The following is a 25,326-nucleotide window of genomic DNA, read 5'->3' as shown; positions in this document are numbered from 1 at the left end:
TAATGTTTAATTTCCTTAGCTGCAGATACCTCCTAGTCTCAGTTGCCCTTGTCTTTCTATACATACACTTTATCTAGTCATAGACCTTCTTTTCATCCCATATACCACTGTCTCTCAGTCATATTAGCTTAGGCTAACCCTTCACTTCAAATCAACTGACTTCAAACAAACTTCATAATTTAAATCATACCACGCACAAATGCTTTCGTACGTCAGATTTGCTGTCATTGTTGGGTAGTCACATAATGCAAAACATTCATAATGAGACAGCAGGATAGCTGTTGGCGAGGCAACATCACAAAACAAAATGAAACAGAATAAAATGATGACCAGATTGTTGAAACATTTCAAACACTCACCCCTAGTCACAGATCTGGGTTTAATTCATCGTTATTTTGCTCACGACGTCACCCCGGTTTGGACCCAGCCATATCCAAATCAGTCTTGACCCTGTTCCCCATGGAACAGCCCAGCCCGAACTGACAGACCAGGTCCTCCATGGAGAGGAAACAAGCATCCTGGAACCAGTTTCAGGGTATCACCCTTCATCAGCCAGGCTTGCTTGAATCCAGTGAAACAGCAAGCAGGGGACCCACATCTGAGCATAACCTAGCCACTTAGAGAGCACAAGGCAGTACCACAAAACAAAATAAATGATGGATGGAGCGTCAAAACTTTACAATCACCCCCAGTCACAGATCTGGGATTAATCCATTGTTATTTTGCTCGTCATGTCACCCCAGTTTTGACCAAGTCATATGCAAATCAGTCTTGACCCTGTTCCCCATAGGAACAGTCCAGCCCGAACTGCCAGACCAGGTCCTCCCTGGACAGGAAACAAGCATCCTTGGACCACTTTCAGGGTATCACCCTTCATCAGCCAGGCTAGCTTGAATCCAGTGGTGCAGCGAGCTAAGGAAACACGTCTGAGCATACCCTAGCCACTTAGGGCGCACAAAGCAACACCACAAAAAATGATGGACGGAGTGTTGAAACTTTTCAAACAATCACCCCCAGTCACAAATCTGGGTTTAATCCATCGTTATTTTGCTCACCACGTCACCCCAGTTTGGACCAAGCCATATGCAAATAGCTGTCAACTACAAATCAAACCAGGCACAAATGCCTCCATACGTGAGATGTGCTCTCACATAATGCAAAACGTTCATGAGAGAGTAGGATAGCTGTTGCCAACTACAAGGCAGGCTTCATTCATTTCTCATTTTTCCCAGTGCTGCTTATTTGTTGCTTTGAATTTTCATTCACTTTAAAACTGTAGCATGAGATTATTATGTTAGAAGATCCATATCCTGGCAGCAGCCTCATCACACTACATTGTCATTGCCTGATTTTCATGAAAAACACCATTTTTACTTTGCATGTGGTTGTGAGAAGAGGGAAAGAATACCCCTTACCTACTGTGGTGCCACAATACCAAATTTTGTCCCGGTACTGCTGCTTTACTCCCTTTCATCCCAAACCACTTTTCCCCCCTGACCATCTCCCATTTTTGCTGGGGGCAGCAGAAATTGTATTGTTGCTTGTGAATGTATTGCATTGGCTATTTACATACTGCCTGATCCTTGTGAAGCCTCAGGTTACTTGGCCTGAAAGCAAAATTTTAACATTTGGCGTTATTGCCTTTGTATTTATGTGGTCTACCTCACTGCAAAACTCAATAACAGAGATTTAAAACAAAAATCAATAATATAATCAACAAATAAAAAACTTTCCAATAAAAAGCAAGAAAAAACTCTGTGTTTTCCGCCGACTGAGGAGGGGGGTGGAATCAAAAACACAAAACACTCCAAGATTCAAATAAAAGTCTGAAATACTGTAAAAGCAGTAAGGCAGTAAGATACTGATGTTTCATAAGGAACAATAGTGATACTGAATGGAGAAACAAGCTTGATGTTTTCACCAGGTTATCAGAAGCAAAAAAAAAAAAAATTGCTAGGTTGATTTAGGAAAGGAAAGAATGCACCTAAAATTTCTCTGTCTCGTGATTAATCAATACATGTATCAATGGCCCCATTAACAGAAGGAAATGGAAGTTCAGAATGCACGTACAATTCCATGTATCTGTCTGTGAATCAGTGAATCACTGTAATGACATACATGGGTTATCCTCATCTGAAGAATCTTGGGTCTCAAAGTGCAGGTTGAAGGGTACAGTCTGCTTATGTCTTCCCCACAGTACTGAAAAAAGAATGTGTGTTCCCTGAAGCAAAATGTAAGATCTATGTGTCACATAGCTCTACTTTGCAATTCATATACAATGGAAGTGATTGTACTGCTTCATTTACAAAGCCAATCGTACAAAGCAACCTGTGTGTTAAACCTGATGTCTAGGAATATTAATATCTGTAAATTCTTTAAAACGATCCCGTGCCAGAGCAGTAAATTCATTTTGAGCGCATGTGCTTTTTGTTCTTTATAAGCAACACTTACGGGTCTATCACAGCTTACTCCAACTATAAGTAAAATGAGACTGCATTCAAAGAGGTGGAAATGGGTTCTCATCATTAATACCGTAGAACTATTTAGTCATAAATAACAATGTACTGCAACACACAGTAATAATAGAAGGAACACATCATATACCCTAAACATTTTGTAAAATATTAATTAAAAGAACATTCATATTATAAGACAAGCAAAAGGATTTGGCAAGTGTGTTATAGGAATATTCATTACAAATTAAGAGAGGAGAGATTTGCAGGTGAATACTTTTGCCCAACATTTTTGGCGATGCCATGGATTGCATACACCATACACCTTTCCCTCCCACTAGTTTCAAACAAAATATAAAGTTGCCATTGTTTGCATTTTAGGAAGCACTCACTTTCTGAAGTGAACTGCTTATTCCAAAATGAGATTTATGCGCCACAATAAGCAATTATTTCATCAGCTAAAAATGAAAAACACAATCAACGTGACTAAAAATGTAGGCCATTTTAAAGATAACAAAATGCACAGCTGACAAACATTAAAGTATAAGGTAGAAAGGAGGACAAGAATGTGAAAATACAATATAAAAAAATAGATTACCATGATCTTCAAGGGAAATACCTTGTCATCTCTAGACTTGCAACAGGGAATACTCAAAATGGCAGAAATACATTTTTGAAAAAGAAAAAACTGAAATACATTTGCAGCAATTGATAGGAGTAGGAGCTATAAACTTCCTGAACTATGTGAGAGTAATGGGGGAAAAGCGAAACTTGCCCTGGGAACACATAAGTCATTCTCCATTTTGTAGAGATACTGGACAGAAAAATACGCAGATTGATGGAACTCTTCAGACAAAGACAAATCCAGTATTTGGTATGTGCCAAAGGCATATGTTGTGAAAAAAAGTAAACTATGGTGAAAGGGGTAAGAAGAAAGATGGTTTACGACAGGGAAAGCCCTACTAAACAGGGCATTTGGAAAGTATGCTATCGTGTACAATAAAGATGGTACATTCAAAACACTGAATCGTCTCAGAGACAATGCACCAAATACGATCCATTTTAAGAGTGGAATTTGTTTTTTTTTGTATTCCCTGTTCTCTGACCAAGGAAAAGCAATGCAAGAATGCTTTCTATTTTGCTATGGAGATTGCAATTCCCGCCCTGATGTGTGAAATTCATTGTCAATAGATGACAAGTAGAAGTGGGGCTTTCACTGGAAAGAAAGCTGCTTTGAAAATTTATAACACTTAGATATCTTACCGTTTGCTCTGCTGTATCCGGACTTGGTCTTTTTAACACGAGAATTTGTTTTAACAACTTCATATGTCTGATTGTCTTCTGAAAGACTTTCCATTGAGTCCATCTCTTCAGCATCACCATAACGGAAGAATGTCTTACTCCTTAACCGCCTGGTAGCATATCTTTTGTTTTTTCCTTCTTTGCTTTTTGACTTTTTAATTTCCCACAAATGCTGTGTGTTATCATTAGAGTTAGTTCGTAGTGAATTTGTGATGGTTCTGGATGTTTTGCGAACATTTGAGCCCGCATCACCCACTACTGTTTCTATGTTATTCTTTTCATTCACTTTCGTATCAATTCCTTGTTTTTGTGGGATCTTAGATGTGGATATTTCACTAAGGGAAACAAACGGCATGTTAGTGTTTGCATGATATTATTCAGTATACAGTTAGACTAGGTTCACCCAACAGTTTTACCGAATGATACTTTTATCCTAGTATTAATTTCGATATGATATATTCCAAGATACCAATATCAGAATTCAGAGCTGGAATTATTAAATTTTTGTAATGTTCCTTATTAGACAGAGCAGTTTGCAAGATGTGGGCCTGTAGGAAGCTGGCTAGCTATGTAGTGTATCAAATGTAGAGGTACACTATGTAGACAATACAGTCCACCCTCATTGGCTGAAAAAGGTCAAAGTAATAACCCTAAATGCTCTCTGTTGTGGTAGTGTGGGCAAGCAGTTTAGGCTTATCAGAGTGTAGTGCTAAGCATTTGTTTAACACAGTCAGTAAATGAGAACCATATTCAAGAAGAAACTTGAGACCAATTTAGAAAAAAACAACAGCTATTTTTATATTTATTTTAATGCCAAGGACTTTGATCTGGCTAAGTACTTTTCAGTGTATCAATTTTTGTAGGTACATAAAAATGTCACTCAAATGCGTTTTTACACAGCAACGACTTTCAATGGGTAAAGTACATGAACTGCATACAGGTATTTGCAGAAGTAACTCGGGCCCTCTGTAATCTTAGAGTGCTAGGGGACCAAGGTCACAAAAACCACCAGCAGTTCTTTTGTACCTGCCCAGGAAGTCTGGGTGCAGAGCTGCTGGATGAGTCAGTGTTTTGCGCACTGCACAGTTGCCAAAGAGTAGGGACACCTAGAAACAGGATGCGGAGGGGGAGTTGAGGACAAGTCCGGGAGCTCCTAATGGGGGCTCAGTTTGTGATGGTCCTGGGAGTAAGGGGACACAATTGATGTTCGTGGACCCAGGGAGCCCAGGTGCAGAGGGTTTTTAGTTAGCTGGCCCTGTGCGTCAATGGCGTTCACAGTGCTTGGTTAGACCTGCGTAGGAAAATGGCTCCCTGTTGCAGTTAACCCCCACTTTTTGCCTGATATTGATGTTGACTTGACTAAGAAGTGTGCTGGGACCCTGCTAACCTGGACCCAGAACCAGTGTTCTTTCACTACAAATGTACCATTGTTTCCACAATTGGCACACAGATAAGTCTCTTGTAAAAGGTACCAGTGGTACCAAGGGCCCTGTGACCAGGGAAGGTCCCCAAGGGCTGCAGCATGTGTTGTGCCACCCTAAGGGACCCCTCACCTAACACATGCACACTGCAGATTGTGTGTGTTGGTGGGGAGGAAAAGGCAAAGTCGACATAGCATCCCCTCAGGATGCCATGCACACAAAATACTGCCTGCGGCATAGGTAAGTCATCCCTCCAGCAGGCCTTAAAGCCCTAAGGCAGGGTGCACTATACCACAGGTGAGGGCATAGCTGCATGAGCAATATGCCCCTACAGTGTCTAAGTCTATTCTTAGACATTGTAAGTACAGTTTGGCCATATTAAGTATATGGTCTGGGAGTTTGTCAAAAAGAACTCCACAGTTCCATAATGGCTACACTGAATACTGGGAAGTTTGGTATCAAACTTCTCAGAATAATAAACCCACACTGATGCCAGTGCTGGATTTATTACAAAATGCACACAGATGGCATCTTAGAGATGCCCCCTGTATTTTACCCAATCCTTCAGTGCAGGACTGACTGGCCTGTGCCATTCTTCCACTGAGACGAGTTTCTGACTCCATGGGGTGAGAGCCTTTGTGCTCTCTGAGGCCAGAAACAAAGCCTGCACTGGGTGGAGGTGCTTCACACCTCCCCCCTGCACAAACTGTAACACCTAGCAGTGAGCCTAAGAGGATCAGGCTTATTATTACAATGTCCCAGGGCACTCCAGCCAGTGGAGATGGCTGCCCCCCAGACACAGCCCCTACTTTTGGCAGCAAGTCCAGAGGAGATAATGAGAAAAACAAGGACTCACCCACCAGTCAGGGCGGCCCCTAAGATGTCCTGAGCTGAGGTGACCCCTGCCTTAAGAAATCCTCCATTTTGCTTTTGGCGGATTCCCCCAATAGGAATAGGGATGTGCCCCCTTCCCTCATTGGCTACTGCCCCAGACCTAAACACACCCCTATATTGAGTATTCAGGGCCGACACTGAACCCAGGAAAGCAGATTCCTGCAACCTGAGGAAAGGAAAAGACCTGCTGACCTGAAAGCCCCACAGAGACGACAGAGACGACAACTGACTTGGCCCCAGCCCTACCGGCCTGTCTCCAGACTCAAAGAACCTGCACAGTGACCTCTGAGGACTCAGAGGACTGCCCTGCACCTAAAGGACCAAGAACCTCCAGAGAACAGCGGCTCTGTTCAAAAACAGCAACAAGAAACCAATTTTAAAAAGGCCCTTACTCCGGAAGCATGAGTCTTCAGACTCTGCACCCGATACCCCTGGCTCGAGTTCAGGAGAACCAACACCGTAGAGAGGACCCCCCAGGCAACTCCAACGACGTGGATACCCTGTGTTGACCTCCCTGCACCACCACAGCAACGCCTGCAGAGAGGATCCAGAGGCTCTCCCTGATTGCGACTGCCTGGTAACAAAGGAACCACCTACCAGTGCAGGAGTGACCAGCAGGTGGTCCTCATCCTAGCCCAGTCGGTGCCTGCCCCGAGAAGCCCCCCTGTGCCCTGCCTGCATCATCAGAGTGACCCCACGGGTCCCTCCATTGCTTTCAATGCTACACCTACTTTGCACACTGCACCCGGCCGCCCCTGTGCCGCTGAGGGTGTATTTTGTGTGTCTGTGTCTGTGTCCCCCCCCCCACCCCACAGTGCTCTACAAAACTACCCTGGTCTGCTCCCCGAGGCCGCAGGTACTTACCTGCCAGCAGACTGGAACCGGCGCACCCGTGTTCTCCATAGGCACCTATGTTATTTGGGCCCTCCTTTGACCTCTGCACCTGACCGGCCCTGTGTTGCTGGTGCTGTGGGTTTGGGGTTGCCTTGAAACCCCAACGGTGGGCTGCCTATGCCCAGGAGACTGAACTTGTAAGTGCCTTACTTACCTGAGAAACTAACCAATACTTACCTCCCCCCATGAACTGTTGATTTTTGCACGGTCCACTTTTAAAACAGTTTTTTGCCATTTTTACCAAAACTGTATGTACTAATAAATCAAAGTTCTATACTTAACTGTGTGACGTACTGTACAATTATGTACTTATCTAAAATTTTAATCTTGTGGTTCTAAAATGAATTAAAAAATATATTTTTCTATATGAAAACCTATTGGCCTGGAGTTAAGTCTTTGAGTGTGTGTTCTCATGTATTGCCTGTGTGTACAACAAATGCTTAACACTACCCTCTGATAAGCCTACTGCTCTACCACACTATCACAAGATAGAGCATTAGTACTGTCTAATTTTGCCACTACCAACCTCTGAGGGGAACCCTTGGACTCTCTGCACACTATCGCTCACTTTGAGATAGTATATTCAGAGCCAACTTCCTACAACCTGCAGAGGCGAAAGAAAAAAAAAAAGTCAGGCTGTTGTGTAGCGATTTTAGTTATAACTTCATGCACATTATTTTAGCATACTAGGCCTGCCGCTGTGCACTTTTACCTAGATATATTTTATTCAGCTTCATTTTATTATTATTGCGGTCTTGTTTTATTTCTCTCTATCTAGCTGTTTTTGCCTAGGCCAGCACTATGTTTTCAAACAAGGCATTCTTGCTCACTCTGTGTTTCATTCAAGGCTGTAGTAAGATAGGTTGCAGGTGAACGTGGTACAAGTTTTGTCTCGGACATTCATAGAAAAACACACATCCTTACGTAGGGCCATTTTCTCAGAACATCAGCTGCTTATTACAAAAACACTTCTCTGTCCCTTACACGTTAGAGGGAGATTCCATCCAGAGAACCACAAATGTATGCTGATTGCTGAACGCTTCCCTACAGCTGCTTATGCAGACTTCAGGCCTTTGCTCAGTTATGGGGGATGATGTCTTCCCAGGGGAATCTGAAGGGCAGAATTAGAGCTTAACACGCTGTGCTCTATCATAGTTTAGGTAGGAATTAGTCTATTGACTCTAGAGACAACATTATTTCTATGCTATACTCTCCTTGCCACAGTTTTAATCTTGTCATGCCTTATCGTTCTGGTTATTGTAGCATATGCTTTGCTATCTAAGATGCAGTTGCTTCATTAAAATCTTATTGAAACATATACTGCCTCTGTTTGTCATTGTGTATGTGAGACTAATGTAACTGAGAGAAACGGATGGGACCTGAATGACCACGGTCTCCCAGGGAAATCAATTATGTCTTGCGCTCGGCTGCCCAATTCATCCCAGCCTTTGGGTAGAGATAAGGCACTGCTAGTTAGCCGGAGCAAAACCCGGATTGGGGCGACAGGTGTCACCTGTAGTGGGTCAGACTCAGTCTCCACACCGCAGGCGATTCTGCAGCTCAAAATCCAGTAATCTCATTAGAATAATGAGAGCCTACGCAACAAGGCCACTTTTGTGGACAGCCTCACTGAGTGAATCGTCCCTTGGGTACAGGTCGTCTTTTGGTGGCAGTGGTGTCTAGTCCAGGCACAAACAAGCTTTGGTTGCAGCAAATCCTCCAGGGATGTTCCTGAAGGGGGCAATGTTTCAATTCTTGGAAGAAACAACAGGGATGGTCCCATGCTCACATAAGAACGCCCTCCAGGCGAGTTGCTCCCTCTGTGGGCCTGATTGCCAACAACACGTAGGATGAGGCAAGTGCGGTCGGTACCTGCAAGCAGCAGAAAAGTGGCTCCTCCACTTCAAGGAAGATGCTGATGGCTTGGCGAAGTGCTGAAGGCCCTCCAAGGCTTTTGGAGGATGTACAGCTGAAGGACAAGTCAGGTTGTCGTGATTGTCGAGACAGGAGAAGGTAGACTGGCAGAGTTTTGTGCCAAAGTCCACTAGCAGTCAGCAGTTCTCACTTCTTTGACTCTTCTTTGTCCTCTTCTTTCTTCAGTCAGATGAATCAGAGTTCCTGCTGTCAAGGGCCCACCTAAATACTCAGTTTAGGGGAGTGTAGAGTAATAGCCAATGGGCTACTCAACCCTGGGGTGAACACACCCCCTATATGACCACTTTCTGTGGGGAGTGGGCATAGCCCTGAACCAGAGTTCCTAATTTCACCAAGAACATGATGGTGGAACCCTTCTTTCGTAGACCACATTAATCTGTACACCTTAGGGGTGTGACAAGCCAGGTGGTGCAACACGCCTACTTGCATAGCTAATTTCTCACCTGTCCTGGTGCATAATGGGCCTCAGGGTCAGGAAGGGGGGGGGGGGAGAGGGGGCATGCAGATTTATTAGCCAACCTGTTGAAGGAGGTGATGATACCTTCCTACGGAGCAGGCCCTATTTCTGCTCTCAGAGTGTGGCTCTCACGTCTGGGGGGGGGGGTGGAGGGGTAGGGGGTGCAGAACTGTGGTAGGCTGGTCGATACCAGTCAGCCAGCACGCTAGAGGACTAGAAGGTTTCAGGGGGAACCTCTAAAGTGCCCTTTGGGTGCATGTCAGAATAAACAAAATACTGGCATCAAGATGGGTTTATTAACACAAGGTGTTTCATTCCAAACAGTGAAGCCATAATGTAGCTGGCCGACTTGTAATGACCAGTGCCCAGTACATACCTTAAGATGGCTTCCCTGTTCACCTGCAATATCCAGTAACAGAATTAGACATCATAGGGGCATATCAGCTCATGCAGACATGTCCGCACACAGACTATAATGCACCCTGCCTCAGGGCCCGAGGACCTGCTGTAGGAGTGACCTATATGTATGATGGAGTGACTTTGGCATGGCACACATTGAGTGTGCCACGTCGTGTTTTCACTCAGAGTTTGCACTATTACACGCAGTTTGCAATGGCAGGCTGCATGCAATTTGTAAAGGGGGGCGTGGTCTCTTAGGGTGGCAAAATACATGCTGCAGCCCTTAGTGACCCTCTTGTGTCCAGGCCCTAGGTACCAGGGTTAGCGTTTGCTAGGAACTTACAAGGGTGCTAAATGATTTGCTTAGCTGCACTACTTGAAGCAGTTCAGACCCTCCCTCATAAATGTTATTGTCTTCACCTGAGTAAATAACTTTCTCCTTATATTGGCTTTACTATGAGCAAGGTAATCATTCCAGTTTTCTCAAAAATAAAAACCAACAACTGAAGAAATATTCATTTACCAGACAACTCTTGTTTTTCCCATCTAGTATATGTGCAAGACAAGAAACATTCAAGTCACCTTCAGCGGACATCAAATAAACTGGAAAACAAGTGGGAAACTTGAGGACAGCTGAAAATATGGCAAATCGCAATAAGCACAAAATAAATATCTACACGAACATTATCCAGGCAAACAATGCAAATGTGTAATGCTTCTTACTTGCCAAATCAGAATCAAGGCGACTTTACAATGTAATAAGCAAATGCAGAAGAGATGCTATTATCATCAACCCAACATAAAACGGACCATCTCAAAACAAGCCAGGCAATGCTTTTGCTCATTTCTATTAAGCAGACAAAGAAAAACATCAATACAAGAAAAAAATGAATCCGTTTCAAAGGGATGGCCTGGAAGTGAAAGGGAAAAAAAAAACATTATACAGTGCAGTCTAGCAATATCAGAAAAAATTGCAGAAGGCAATTCTAAATAGATGTCACATGAAAGATTATTTTTTTGTTAGGAAAACTGCTGACATTCCTTTGTTTTCAATATGCAGCAGCTTCACATACAGCCGGGGACAATTGTAACCACCGTCTGTACATATAACCTATTACCTAAAATGAATATTAACGAGTTAGTATAATCGGATAATTTTTTAAACAGTCTAATTCTAAAATGATAATCATTGTGAGCTCTGTGTTACAAATGACATACAAATCAATTTCAATCTACTTTCTTTTGCCTCAATTATACGATTTCTCAATGCTTTGAAATTCCTATTATATGGAGACTGACACATTTACTTAGTTATGTAGGCCAGAATAATCCCGGGCTGTTTTTATTAACAAATTATTTTATTAGAGACTTAGCCAATGGCACAATATTTCTAGCTTGTGAAATATAAAATTTCATTTGGAATGAGGAAGGCAACCACCAGATCTCAGTGATGGAGTACAAGCCACATTGAATATTCTTGCCTTTCAATTAAAACATTAACCCCTTCGCTGCCAGGCCTTTTCCCCTCCTGTGCCAAGCCTTTTATTGGCTATTTGGGGTAGTTTGCGCTTAGGCCCCCATAACTTTTTGTCCACATAAGCTATCCATGCCACATTTGTGTCCTTTTTTGCCAGCATCCTAGGGATTCTAAGGGGCCCCAGAGTTGTGGGTTCCCCTGGAGGAGACCAAGAAATTAGCCAAAATATAGCTAACATTTTGTTTTTTTCCAAAAAAATTGGGAAAATGGCTCCAGAAGAAGGCTTATGTTTTTTCCCCTGTAAATGGCATCAACAAAGGGTTTGCAATGCAAAAATCATTATCTTCCCAGCTTTCAGAAACAGACAGCCATGCATCAGAAAACCACATTTCTCAACACAATTTTGACATTTTACTGGGACATACCCCATTTTTACTATTTTTTGTGCTTTCAGCCTCCTGCCAGTTAGTGACACCAATGCTGGATCCCAGACAGCTAAACATTTAAAGTAGACAAAATTCTGAATTCAGCAAAGAGTCATTAGGTAGATCCTGCAAGAATTTCCTGCAGAAAATAACAGCTGAAATAAAAAACTATTGAAACGGAGTTGAAAAAACAGCCATTTCTGTCCACATTTTTTTCTGTAACTTTTTCCTGCTATGCAATATTTTTAAAAGCAATATACCATTACGTCTGCTGGACTCTTCTGGCTGCGGTGATCTAGAGCGCTTGTAGGTTCATCAAGAAGCCCAGGTACCCAGAGGCAATAAATGAGTTGCACCTTGCAAAGCGTTTTCATTGTATCCCGGGTATACAGCAATTCATTAGGTAAAATATAAAGAGTGAAAAATAAGTATTGAAGAAATCTTTGTATTTCCAAGATGGGCAGAAGATAAGGTGCTGAGAAGCAGTGCAAATCTCTGAATTCGGGGGTCCCCATACTAGCATGTGAATTACAGGACATTTCTCAAATACACTTCATTCTTACACACTGCCTTACATTTGTAAGGAGAAAATGTAGAGAAAGACAGTGGGCAATAACACTTGTTCTTTTATTCTGTGTTCCCCCAAGTCTCCCGATAAAAATGGTACTTCACTTGTCTGGGTGGGCCTAGCGCCCGCGAAAGGAAACGCAAAAAAAAAAAAAAAAAATAACATGGACACATCACATTTTTAAATTGAAATCCGACGTTTTTTTTGTAAAGTGCCTAGCTGTGAATTTTGGCCTCTAGCTCAGCTGGCACCTAGGTAAACCTAGCAAACCTGGGCATTTCTGAAAACTAGACTCCTAGAGGAACCCAGGATAGTGTAACTTGTGGCGCTCTCACCAGGTTCTGTTACCCACAATCCTTTGCAAACCTCAAAATGTGGCAAAATCAAAAAACACTTTGTTCTCCCATTTCAGTGCTGCAAGGTTCTGGAATCTGAGAGGAGCCACAAACATCTTTCCACCCAGCATTCCACCCAAGTCTCCTGATAAAAATGGTACCTCACTTGTGTGGGTATCCTAGTGCCCGCGACAGGAAACACCCCAAAACACAATGTTTCCCAAAGAAAACGGACTTGTTTTTTGCAAAGTGCCTAGCTCTGGATTTTGGCCTCTAGCTCAGCTGGCACCTAGGAACACCTACCAAACCTGTACATTTTTTAAAACTAGACACCTAGAGGAACCCAGGATGGGTTAACTTGTGGGGAAGTCACCAAGTTCTGGCACCCAGAATCCTTTGCAAACCTCAAAAATTGTCTAACCCCCCCCCCCCCAAAAAAACTTTTCTCTCCCATTTCAGTGCTGAAAAGTTGTGGAATCTGAGAGGAGCCACAAACTTCATTCCACCCAGCTTTCCAGCAAAACTACCTGTTTTTACGGTGCGGGGGGGATGACCTGCGTTTTTGGTCCTGGGCTCAGCAGCCATCTAGGAAAACCGACCAAACCCCAGACATTTCTGAAAACTAGACACCCAATGGAGTCCAGGGAGGGGTGACTTGCTTGGATCCCCCAGAGATTTCTTACCCTGAATCTTCAGCAAACCTCAAATTTAGCTAAAAAAATAAATAAATAAAAATCACATTTTCCCCACATTTCTGGGTGGGATCACTGCACCGGCACAAATTACCTTTCACCCAACATTCCCCTCAGTCTCCTGATAAAAATTATACCGCACTGTAGGTGGGCCAAGTGCTTGTGACAGGGAACGGCCAAAAACAAGTCAAAATTGAGGGGTAACCAAAGCGGGTCTAAAAGGGCAGCTTGGGGAAAAAAAAAATCATTTTTAGGCTGACAAGTGGGGCAGAATTTTTATCGGCGTAGATGTGACAATGCTGGGTGGTAGGAATTTTGTGGATTCCTGCAGATTCCGAAAGTTTCATCACAAAAATGTGGCAAAATGTGCGATTTCAAACATAGTTGGAGGTTTGCAGGGCATTGTGGGTAAGAAAATGGTGCGGGTGCATGTGAAGCACACCACCCTGGACTCACCCAGATGTTTAGTTTTCAGATGTGTCTATGTCTTGTAGATTTTTCTAGATGGCAGCGTCCCAAAGTCCAAAATGTGCAGCCTTCACCAGTCCAAGTGGGCGAAATTTAGGAATAGTTTGTTCAAGTTTTTTCCGTACTAGTGCAAGTGACTAGATACATCATTACTGATAGTTTCAGGTTATTACAGTCCTTTTTTTGACACTTAGGAGAAGCATGTAATCATCAGGTCCTGAAGAAGCGTCGTAGGATCCGGCTGGACCATAGAGACGCGAAGCATGTTGACCCTTCTCTAGGGATGGTTTGGTAATTCCCCACCCCTTCTCCTGCATTTCTGTGGGAAAGAGTGATTGACCATTGTCTCTGTTTTACTCTTTCATCATTTTTTTTTTTAATCTTGGCCTCAACCCTCCTTATGGATCAATAAAGTTTTTTGGGCCTGTGAGCCAATTTTAACTTCCACTTAGACTCTCCTAGTTTTCCTTGTTGTCCAAACTCACTCTTGGGGTCTTGGCATCATTAAGAAAAGATCTCTGGCAAAGAGCCCCCCCTTTTTTGGGGGGAGCCCGTCAGACATTGCAGCGCTGGTCTGACGAGGAGCACTCCGATGATGAATCATGACACCCATCTGGGTGTGTGAGGACTTTTGCTCCTAAAATTTAGGACTCCTTAATATCCTTTCACCTACTTTCGCTTGGAACAGTGTATTTTGTTTATATGCATAGACAAGAACAAAGCCTGCTCTGGCAAGGATGTTAACAATCCCTTCCCAACAGGATGACCTGCAAATCTGCATTCTGTTTGAGTGTCCAGTGTCCCTGAATAGTGAGATCCTGTGAATGCGCTCCCCAACCCCTGAGGGGGGCATCCGTTGTTATTGTTCTCTGTGGAACTAGGCCCAGGAAAGGCCGTCCTTTTAGGAGACTGCTGGTGTTCCAACATTGCACAGACTGGCAAGCTTGACTAATACTAGGTCATCTAATTGACCCTCCGCTCGAGGCCATTGGTGTGCTAAGCACTCTTGCAATGGACGCATGTTGAGTCTGGCATGAGGTACTATGTCTATGAATGAAGCCATCAGACCTAGAAGATGCATGACTGACCTTACCTTTTATCTACTGAAGGGATTGAAACAGTGGAATAAGTGTTTGAAAGGATTGAATCCTGGTGGCATTTGGGTAAGCTACACTTTGTTGTGAATGGAGGATGGCTCTTAAGTTGGGTTGCAGCTGTAGAGGCTGGAGGTAGATCTTGACTGCATTGATAGTGAAGCCTAATTGATGAAGTTAATTTATGGTGGCCTGAATGTGTTGGAAACACTGAACCAGTAGCATTTTTGATGAGCCAGTTGTCCAACAATGGAAAAACGTGTATGTTTTGCCTTTGGGTTGCTACCACTGAGATATTTCTTGAAGATCCTGGGGGGCAGTTGTGAGCCAGAAGGGTAGCACTTCGAATTGGAAATGTTTGTGGTTTATTACAATCCTGAAATATCAACAATGCGCTGGGGGAATTTGGATGTAGAAATAGGAGTCTGTCCCATCGAGTGCGGTCATGAAGTCGCCTTGCTGAACAATGGGATGACGTCTTGGAGAGTAAGCATGTGAAAATGCTCTGAAAAGAAGTATTGGTTTAGGGGTTGGAGGTCCAAGATTGGTCTTAGAAACCCATCCTTTTTGGGACAAGGAAATTGAGTGATTAGACCCGTGTGCCTTACTGGTATATTGGCACTGGTTCTATTGCACCTTTTTGTAGAAGTGCTTGAACTCCTTCCCTGAGCAACTGCGGATATATCTGTGGGGGTGGTTTTAGCAGCCCCACGGTAAGAAAAATGGCAAAAGACACCTCTTTGAGATGGTGTTTATAATACTTCCATGGTTTTGGCCATTTTGTTGCTTTTCTTTATCTTTTCCAACCAGCTGTCCACCTGAGGACCAAACAAATTCTTGCCAATGAGGTGTGTGTGTGTAGGGGGAGGGGAACAATAAGTTGTGTGTGTACTTATGGCTTGAAGCCAGAAACTCTGAGCCAGGCATGGCATCTGAGTAGTAGGATAAAATTAATGCATCTTGCTGCTGTGTCTACTACATCCAGGGTGCAGTGGACTGAGCTATTGGCAGTTAATTTTCCGTCAGAGGCTATCTTGTTTGTTTTTTGTTTTTTTTAATTCTTCTAGGAGATGTAGGAGGAGTCTCTCCATTTCATTCCAATGTGCTCTGTTGTTGCAGAAGAGGAGTGCAAAGGAATTTGTCATTCTTCATTCGTTGGCGGACTGGGCTGCCACCCACATCCCTGCTGCATCTATCTTTCTACTTTCTTTATCTGGTGGTGGTGATGCACCAGATGTTTGTGAATTTGCTGTTTTTCTTGCTGTAGCGACCACCAGACAGTCAGGAGGCAGTTGGCCTTTAATATATGTGGGTCAGATGGAGATGTTTTGTACTATTTATCTACCCTCGGAGTTATGTTTTCTTGGACCTGAAGGATTTGCAGGCTTTGCAGGTTCTCTGAGGATGTCTGGTGTGTGTCGGAGCATCCCTTTAAGCATAGGTAAGTACTGTGCTGAGGAGAGGGTTTAAAATAAAACAAATCCTCTTTAGGGTCAGTGTCGAGTTCGACCTTGTGATATGCAGCTGCTTTACCTACGGCATCATGGTATGTTGTGGTGTCATCTGGCGAGAGATGTTTCACTGCCATGGTCTTCGACTTTGAAGTTGGGCTCGACTCCAATGGTGGGGGAGTCGGGACAGGTGCATGAGTCTTCTGCTGTGTTTTCAGCGATGAGGCAGGGCTGGGCATTTCAGACACAGCTATTTGGTGTTGACCATGGCCCAAAGGCAGCAGTGGCACAATGGAAGACATTAGCTGGTCTTGGGCAAGTGTTACGCCCTTTCGAACGGGTGGCTGGGGCCAGTGTGGAAAGGGCTGTGTGCTCACAGATTGTCCCGGTGCGAGTTTGTACATCTGGCAATCGGAGTTGTCCTCGTAGGAGAAGGTGCCTTCAACTGCTGCTAGCCCTTGAGTGTAAACTTCCTCCTGAAGTTCTTCTGCTCTGAAAATGTCCGGAGTATTCTCAAGTCATCAAGCTCATTGGTCTCTTAACGTTTTCTTGGACTTGAAGGATTTGCAGGCTTTGCAGGTATCTTCAAAATATTTGTCTGCAAAAAGGCACAAGTTACACACCTGATGTTGATCAGTGAGTGGAAACTTGGCATGACAGCGAGGGCAGAACCGAAAGGGAGTCTGTCCCATCACCAGACATACATGGCTAAGATGTTAGCAGTCTAGAAGTATTGCCCCGAAGGGTGAATATCCCGTGGGCCTGTGGTCGAACCGAGTCACCCAGACGAGACCGACATCGATGACCGATCGAAGAGGAATTGAATACTAATCGCGATTGAAAGTACTGTTAGGCCTAAAATAGTAAACAACAATGCTGAGACAGAGCAGAGTAGCACACATCCAAACGTGAATGCAGAAGAAAACAATGGAGTTGATGCCCATGTGCATTACCAGCAAGAGGAGTCACTCTAATTTGTGACTCCAATTACTTTTTTTTTTTTTAGAAGAAAAACAACTTGCACACTTCTGAACCCTTTAAGCATCTGTATCTACAGCCACACATGCCTCAAACATATGGATTTTTATACCACTGAATTCTGTGCAATAAAAGCAACCAAACATGTAAACAATATCTATGAGCAGAGACACACACAACCATACCGACACCTCTTGAGGTCCTAAAATGCTTTTATTCAAGTTACTTTTCCAAGCTATTCCTGAACACGAGCTGATTTTCATCCACCTGGACATGGATAGAAAATGGCTTACAGAAAAAGCTCCACGCACACACATAACCCATGCATTAAAAATGTTCACTAGTGCCTGAAGCTGGCTGCTCCTATCTAGTGTGTGTGCGTGTATGTATGTATGTGTGTGAATATATATATATATATATATATATATATATATATAAAAAACATTTCTGGTTCTAATGTTTACATGACCAAATTAATACTTTGAAAAAAGTGAAGACGAAGGTACTAGAGTGCAGAAATTTGTCACCTAAGATAGTTCCTATATTCCAGAGGTCTTTAAGATTTTTTTGAGTTTAAGTCTATATGACAGAGAGGCTTAAAAAGGTTCTAGGTAAGCCACAAACATTTCGCGTGACCAGTGCTGAATTTGTAAACATGTGAGTGCCAGGGCCCTAATCAGAAGGCCATTGCAGCTTCCACCCATTGACCCCACTAGTGCTGCCAATGAAGGAACTAACACAACTTCTAACAACCACACACCTACAAGTGACAGTTCAGATTTTTGATTTACATTAAAAATGGCTAATTCCTGCCACCCAAGCTATTTCTATTGCTATGAGTAGCAGATATTAGTCATTTTGAACGTACATTGAACTTTAAAAAACCTGTTGTGCTCACTACAAAATTAGACAAACATCCCCACCTTGCGGCGGGCTGTCGTAAGTGCTAGAGTTGACAATTGAGTGCAGGTGCCGAGCACTGGAAACCACCAGCTCAAATTAAACACTTTCTGTGACACAAAGTAGCAGCATTCCCATAGGTAATCAAAACAAAGGATATTTCTTTGATAATCTTAGATGATATTAAAAGCTAGAAAAATGCAAATGCCTTACCTGTTTTTTTCCTTTAAGTAATTATCAACATAGACTTTCCAATCTTCAGGAAAACCAGATGCAAAAATCTTAAGAAATTTAGAAGGGAAACCTGATGTAACAGAAAACAATAGAATTACTGTTTGTAAAGTGCCTGAAAAGAGTGTTTGTAAATGGTATTCCGAATTTTGAGTTTTGCAAAGTCATATACCTTGATGGCAAACAGCTCTGAAAAACAGCAACAGAATTATAAATGTGATCTTAGCAATTTTGCCATGCTAACACAATTAAGGGATCATCCAGACCTGGTTGCAAAGTACAAAATCAGATGCAAAGGCTTTCAGCACTAGCTTTTGCAACTGCTTGCATAATGAAAGCACTACATTGATTACCAGTTAAATGGTGGTTAAAAGGAAAGAAAAGTCTTAAACTAATTGAGCACAAAAACTGGCTGCAGTCTTGTGTGGCTCAGGAGAACGTGCTGCTCCCTAACTATAGATGGCTTTTTATATGTGACCCAATTTTCTCTTAGACAAACATGCAAGCCTAATGAGAGCTTTTGATGTAAAATGTTCTGAATCAGAGCACAGTTGTTAAGAACACCCAATGATAGGTCTTTAAAAATATATTTAGTTTGGGTGCCTTTATTGCACAGAATCCAGTGATAAAAAAAACTCATTTCACAAGGGCCTGTGAAATATGGAAAATATTTTAAGCGTCCTTGTGAAACAAGAGTTTCATCATCATGACAGCCGGAAATTCACTCTGCACAGCTTTACTATAGTTATGGCTACTAACCCTTTAGGGTGGCAGAGAGGGGCAGGCCACAGCTTTCCTAGCGGGCTGGACACCTTTTACTTCACAGCTGGACCAGTCTCTGTCATCAACTAAGGGGCCATTTACTTACTCAAACTGGGTCGTATTTTAGGTATCTTAAAGTATACCCTACAGTTGAGGGTGATTTCTTTAGATTGGGTATTGTTGTTTATCCCTACTCTAACCCCAGTGATTGGTAGATTAGTTTACATAGTCCTGATGAATTGCCCAGATCCGAAGGGACTTTGTAAGGTGAGAAACATTCTGACCAATGTTTTCACTTTCCAGTGAGTCTCGAATACAGCCACCCTTTGTTTTTACTTGTAACAAGAGGTTCCATGTATTAAAATCTTGTATGGTCTCTCTTAGTTATTTTTATACCACACTTAAACCAATCTACATACACTCCACCTCCACTCTCACTTCATCATGAAGACTTATTTCAAAAGGCATCCAGCAAAGAGCTCCCTTGAGGGGCCCGTTGGGTATTGCAGCGCTGGCCCAATGAGGAGCTGCAGATGAAAAGGCATGACACCCATCTAGGTGTGTGAGGGCTCTTGCCACTGATCTGCTTGCTCTGACCTCTACAGAACTACTGTTTTATCTATATCATTTGTATATGAGTACATTAAGGGATCTTGTATGCTGGACTAGACGTGCTCCCAGTCTCCCCATTATTGTGTTCTCACAAATATTTTGTGTCAAGCAAGGAACAAATTACTTGGCACCATTATCTTAATTATGAGCACGTTCTCTGGCAATGTTCTTTTGATTCAAACTAGAAACAACTATTTTGTCGTTGAGATCTGCAAACTATGCAGCAACTTTTGGGGTAAGTACAGTAAATGCACAATAATGCAGCAAACCTCCACAGCTACAGAACTGCACAATTTCATTGGTCATCACTGTTGTTTTAGCAAAACTTTATTCATGAAAGGTAATCAAAACCTAAACATTCTAACTCTATTTAGGTGCCGTTGTTAAATGGAACCTGAGTGGATCTTGAAGAGAACAGTCTCAACAATCTATCCCTTCTTTTCTTTGGTATTTTTATTTTATTTTCATTACGGACAACAAAACAGCATAGCCTGGTTTTCAGTTACTGTTTTCCATAAACAATTCCCTGCTTGAAAACGTTTCCAAGCTTAATACACAAAGGACGGCATGTAATATTAAAAAAAATACATGAAGGGTTATGTGCAATATGGTGCTATTCTGCCTTCTCATGGTTATTCTGAACCATAAGGCATTTGAGCTCATGGTTTATGACGTCACTAGCATCGCCTGACTGCAATATTTGAAGTGTTGAATGATTACTAGTTATATGACCATTAACTAACCTGCTTGCTTCATAGAAAATGAATCCATCTTTCCTTTCAGTTCATAGACTCTGCCAGTTACAGTTTTCACTTGGTCCCTCTGAATACGTTCTGCAATAACATTGCTGTGCCAAAATGTCCCACCTTCATCGCTGCAGACGAAATATGAAAACGAGGTATAATAAGAAACTTTAAAAGCTGGAAACGATGGACCATGTACAATATAGGTAACTGTGTTTGGAAGCATGCTTCTGTATTTAATCTTTCACCCACTCCTCATTAGCTGTCAGAAAATAACAAGTGAGCACTAAATTTTCTTGGAAACAAGGAAGAATAGTTCTTAAGGTTCAGTTCTATGTGTGAGACAAGACATTATATGCAACAGCAGTTCTTTAGTGTGGAAATTGTAGAAAGCCATTGCCTTTGTTTCTCACAGCATCGAGTAAATTATTTCACAACACAAAACAGGAGCACTCCCTCTCAGCAGCCATTGGGGCAATATTCGTTTCCAGCACTGCAACCTGCTCCGAAAGAACTAAGAAGGTAACCATCAGAAGTCCCATCATACAATAGAAGACACCTTCGTGACCAACGAGCCTCATTCCCAGTAATTGACACAGACTTTGCAACAGGCAAATTTCAAAGAGAACAATTATGCAAAGCAAGGAAGAAAACTGAAGCAATAGATATAGCTGCCCGAAGTGAAATCTAAAAAACAGTAATACTTACACCCGTTTTCCCTCCACACACACACCAGTGTTGTTGTTGACTGGTTTCAGAGTCCACTCACTAAGGCAAATATTTTCCTAAAGATATGAGTTAAAAAAAAAAATCAAATTCAACAGCACATATATTCACCAATATATTCAACAATAATATATTAATTTCAGTAGAAGATGCTTCAGAGTTTAACAATACATCCGAAGTTATTACAACATAACGCATTTTGTTCATTCTCTTATTACGGCCAAAGGAGGAGCAAATTGCAGAACTCTGTATCCCTTACATACTGCAAATGCACATCAGAAAAATATTAGTAAAATAATATTTTTTTTAGGCAGGACTAACTGATCGATGTTGAAAGGTAAACATGTGTTTTAAATACTGCATTCTGCCACAGTTTGGCCAAACTACTTAGTAAAGCTTTTGTGGGATTCAGACTCAGACCCTGGTGCATGCGAGAATTTATAGCGTTCCATGGATTCTTTATTTCAGTTTGAAAGCCCCGATCATGATGCGTCTGGTAATCCTGTTTTCGGAGTACACTGCTTTTATGCCCCAACTGAGATTGCAAGTCTGTACACAAATAGTGGATGTTTTGTATCTTGAGAGGTGAAACCTGGCAGAAATGTTCATATTGATCCGTCTACAAGGCGTTAAATATGCGGTGCTCATTTACGAACCCTGCATAACTACAAATCACTAGGTGAGCAATTTGTACCCGATTTCGGCCAATCGTAAACAAGCACAAAAACTGCAACCGAGCATGTGTCACTTATCTTTTATGGAGGTCACACAGGAGTTAGAAATTCACTTCAAAATCTCAATTCAGCACCGATTACTGTTCACCTCCATGGAACCTTGTCACTGCCAGAGTATTTCCAACTGTTTAAGGTGTCCTGGAACTAATCAGGTTGTTTTTATTGACCCCAAGCTTCTCTTCATAGCGTACAATTGAGAAATATATACATTTCTCAAGCAGCTTTATACAAAGAGAAGAACCTCAGTCTGTGCCGAGGCCCTTTGCAAAACTGGATTTAAAGCAGAAGGAGCCACGTTCACGAAGTAGAGCAAACGTAGTATGAGGGATCTGGACTCACACACACACCTCGATGAACCACTCAACTGTGTCTTTTGCAACGTACAGATTCTACTGTCGAAAGTGGGATGATTAAATGCAGAGATGTCAAACATTGCACCATGAGGGCTGTTTTTATGATATCCACAGGAGAGAACTATAAATACTAACGGGAATCAGTGTCTGTCAGTATCCAAGTCTGTATTTGCTGTGCAAATAGTGAAGCAATACTGAACAACCATGATTAAACTGACAGGAAATTAAAACTACTTCAACCCCTGTTTTTTTCCTAAAGGCGTGTGAAGTGATGCTGAATTCATGGACTGAGTTCTAGATCCAAATCCAAGAGGTCCGAATGCAGAAATGTTTCTTCTTTGATACCCCCTGGATAACCTCATTGTCATTAGGGGTACAGAAATTCTACCAGACTACAAACCTAGCTTTGAGAAGCTTCACTGGCCACTATCAGTTACAGGCCACCACTCCCACTGAACAAGTAACATACGCCAACTCATGGAGGGCAAAATCTACCTTAAATAATTACGTTCAGGACTTCTGCCAGCCTTATATAACTTTCATGCTTTATGATACAAAACTTGGTAAGAGAGAGTCACCAACAGGCTCAACTGACAAGAAGTCCTACTGTGACAAAGGCTTCTATCTACCTCTGAAAATAGATATCTTTGGCAACTGGGAGGGTGCAAATTGTGCCTTGGTAGCCCGAAGCATGAACAGTGGCCTCAAAGTCAATAGGATGTACATTGCAGATAAACCACTGAAAAATGGAGAGTCCGGACCCTATACTCTGCCACATGATCAATCAACAATTGCTGCTCACTAACTACATACATATTTGACATACCAGGAAGGATTACGGAAACAAAGCATGCAATTTACATGGTCCCATGAGTATTTGTGAGGAAAAAATCATAATCTTGTAAAGGCCTTGAAGGAAGTAGTGCAATACAAGTTACACAGAATACAAGGAATGAATATTAAGTGTCCTGTTGTGAATGGTGTTCAAAGAAATTGGCTTATTAATTACCTAACCAAAAGCTTGAACATTCTTGGACTATATTTTATTGCACTGGTTACGTACTTGTGTATGAAAAAAAAGTACATGCTGTTTCTACTCCAACGGGATTTTTCAATTTTGAGTTATGATTTATAGCTTACAAGGGGCTCTGTCACTTTTGAAACACTGATGATCAAGCTACTTAGAGAATGGACTGGAACCTAGTTGGATAACAGTCATTTAACACTGCTACTGGGAGTGAGGCAAAGCTCATCTCACAGCAGTGCTTTATAACATGGCAGCCTTACAGATATCCCAAAGGTATATATACACTGTTGCTAAGTGGGAAGAAATAGCTGTGTTAGACCCAAAACAAAGGAAAATGCATTTCGTTTTGGGTTTTCTAGTTCAGAATCATTAGTTTGTTCCGATTATTCTACCAGGTCTGCTCCCCTTACTGAGTAACAGACTATCAAAAATACTCAGAATAAACTCTTTACATTGAATCAGCATTAGCTGTCCCAGTCTTCGGCATTTCATTGTACGAACAGAAAATGTGGCAGTTATTTCTGATCTACACAAAGGTCTCAAATGACCATTTGATTCCAGACATCAATCACAAACCCTTGCATCTAAATAGGACACTTAAAGCCATGATTCAAAAGAAATATTTAAACATCATTCCATTAATAACTACCTTGAAGGTAATTAGCACATTTACAAGGCCATGCTGCTCAAATCTGGCCTTCTAGACATAAGAAATCAAGATGGTTTTGTGGTAGACCTGGTCCAAGGTACAAATCTAGTTTTTCTTTGTAGCTTCAAGTGATGGTACATTTCCACAGGCCTGGTAGTCTTCCACACTCACTTCTATCACTAAGACCGGCTGTGCCATCGTCAGTTTTTCAACTGACATTCCTTACCATATAAGAACCACCACGTTAACCACTGACAATGGAACAATATATCTGAGGTGAACTGGGCTTCCGCCCCCCACAAAAACCAACCACACACGCCATCTATCCAGTGACAACAACTTTAAAACTGGTTCATTTCATGCACTCAGAACCTAGCCTCGAAAAAGAAGCAAGAATACAAATGCAGACTAGCTGGTACATGGATAAACTCAGAATGACCAAACAGCACTGCAAGCAACTACAAGGGAGGTGGAGAGTGAGTCAAGAACAATTGGACAAGGATGCATTCAAATCCACCCAACAATGTAATCACCAGCAAATCCGGTTAACTAAAAGAAAGGCCCTAGCCAATGCACCAACAACAGCAGCAAATACATTTTTACTATCAAGGACAACATCACACCAGCAGCAACTTCACCCCACACCAAAAACTGTGCAACAGCAACTTAGACTTGTTCCACAACAAAATCACAGCCATCTACACCAACCTTGACCCACAACAGGACCCCATCAACCTTGCAGTAAGTCTTTATGTATCGGACAAAGGCAAAACACTGAGGTCATGGAACCCTAACACCACAGAGAAAACCACAGCAATAATGAAAACAATACACTTGGGGCCCCAGCCACGCTTTCCAAAAAGATTCCACCCATATCACGCAAAGCCTTCACCCTCTTCTTCAACATGTCCATCGATACAGCCACTTTCTAGGAACCCTGGAAGCATAACGTCGTCACCGCCCTCCTGAAAAAGCCCTCAGCAGACGTAGCCAAATCCGTGAACTACTGAACAATCTCCCTCCTACGATACCCTGAATACGTCCTAGAAAAAAATCCATGAACATACACTTCGCCATCCACCAGCTCCTCTACTCCAAGCAGCAGATAGAGTCTTCATCGCAATGACAGAAATCTGGATGATCCTTGAAAGAGGAGAAACCACAGCCCTCATCCTACTCAACAGTTCTGCAGCCTTCGATACAGTCTCCCATTCCCCCTTGTTCAGATCAGATGACTGCACAAGACTGGTATCCAAGGACTCACCTTCTAATGGATCTGCACCATTCTTAGAAGGACAGAAACAGTAAAAATGCAACCAAACTCCCCAGAAGCCAAGAAACCCATT

At 42.3% G+C, this 25,326-nt stretch overlaps 1 protein-coding gene across 4 annotated transcripts in view; it reads right to left on the bottom strand.

Annotated features, from left to right (window-relative positions):
- Positions 1-25,326, bottom strand: part of MIS18BP1 (MIS18 binding protein 1) — a 384,752-nt gene that overhangs the window by 280,383 nt on the left and 79,043 nt on the right. For all 4 annotated transcript variants that reach the window (XM_069208712.1, XM_069208715.1, XM_069208713.1 and 1 more), the window contains exons 5-8: positions 21,200-21,276; positions 20,492-20,622; positions 18,357-18,447; positions 3,717-4,090 (exon numbers count right to left, since the gene is read on the bottom strand). In XM_069208712.1, the coding sequence (XP_069064813.1) occupies positions 3,717-4,090; positions 18,357-18,447; positions 20,492-20,622; positions 21,200-21,276 (673 nt within the window). The remainder of the gene's footprint in view (positions 1-3,716; positions 4,091-18,356; positions 18,448-20,491; positions 20,623-21,199; positions 21,277-25,326) is intronic.

This window comes from Pleurodeles waltl, chromosome 9, assembly GCF_031143425.1.
Source record: "Pleurodeles waltl isolate 20211129_DDA chromosome 9, aPleWal1.hap1.20221129, whole genome shotgun sequence".
Classification (NCBI taxonomy): domain Eukaryota; kingdom Metazoa; phylum Chordata; class Amphibia; order Caudata; family Salamandridae; genus Pleurodeles; species Pleurodeles waltl.
This window is presented reverse-complemented; position numbering and strand designations above follow the sequence as displayed.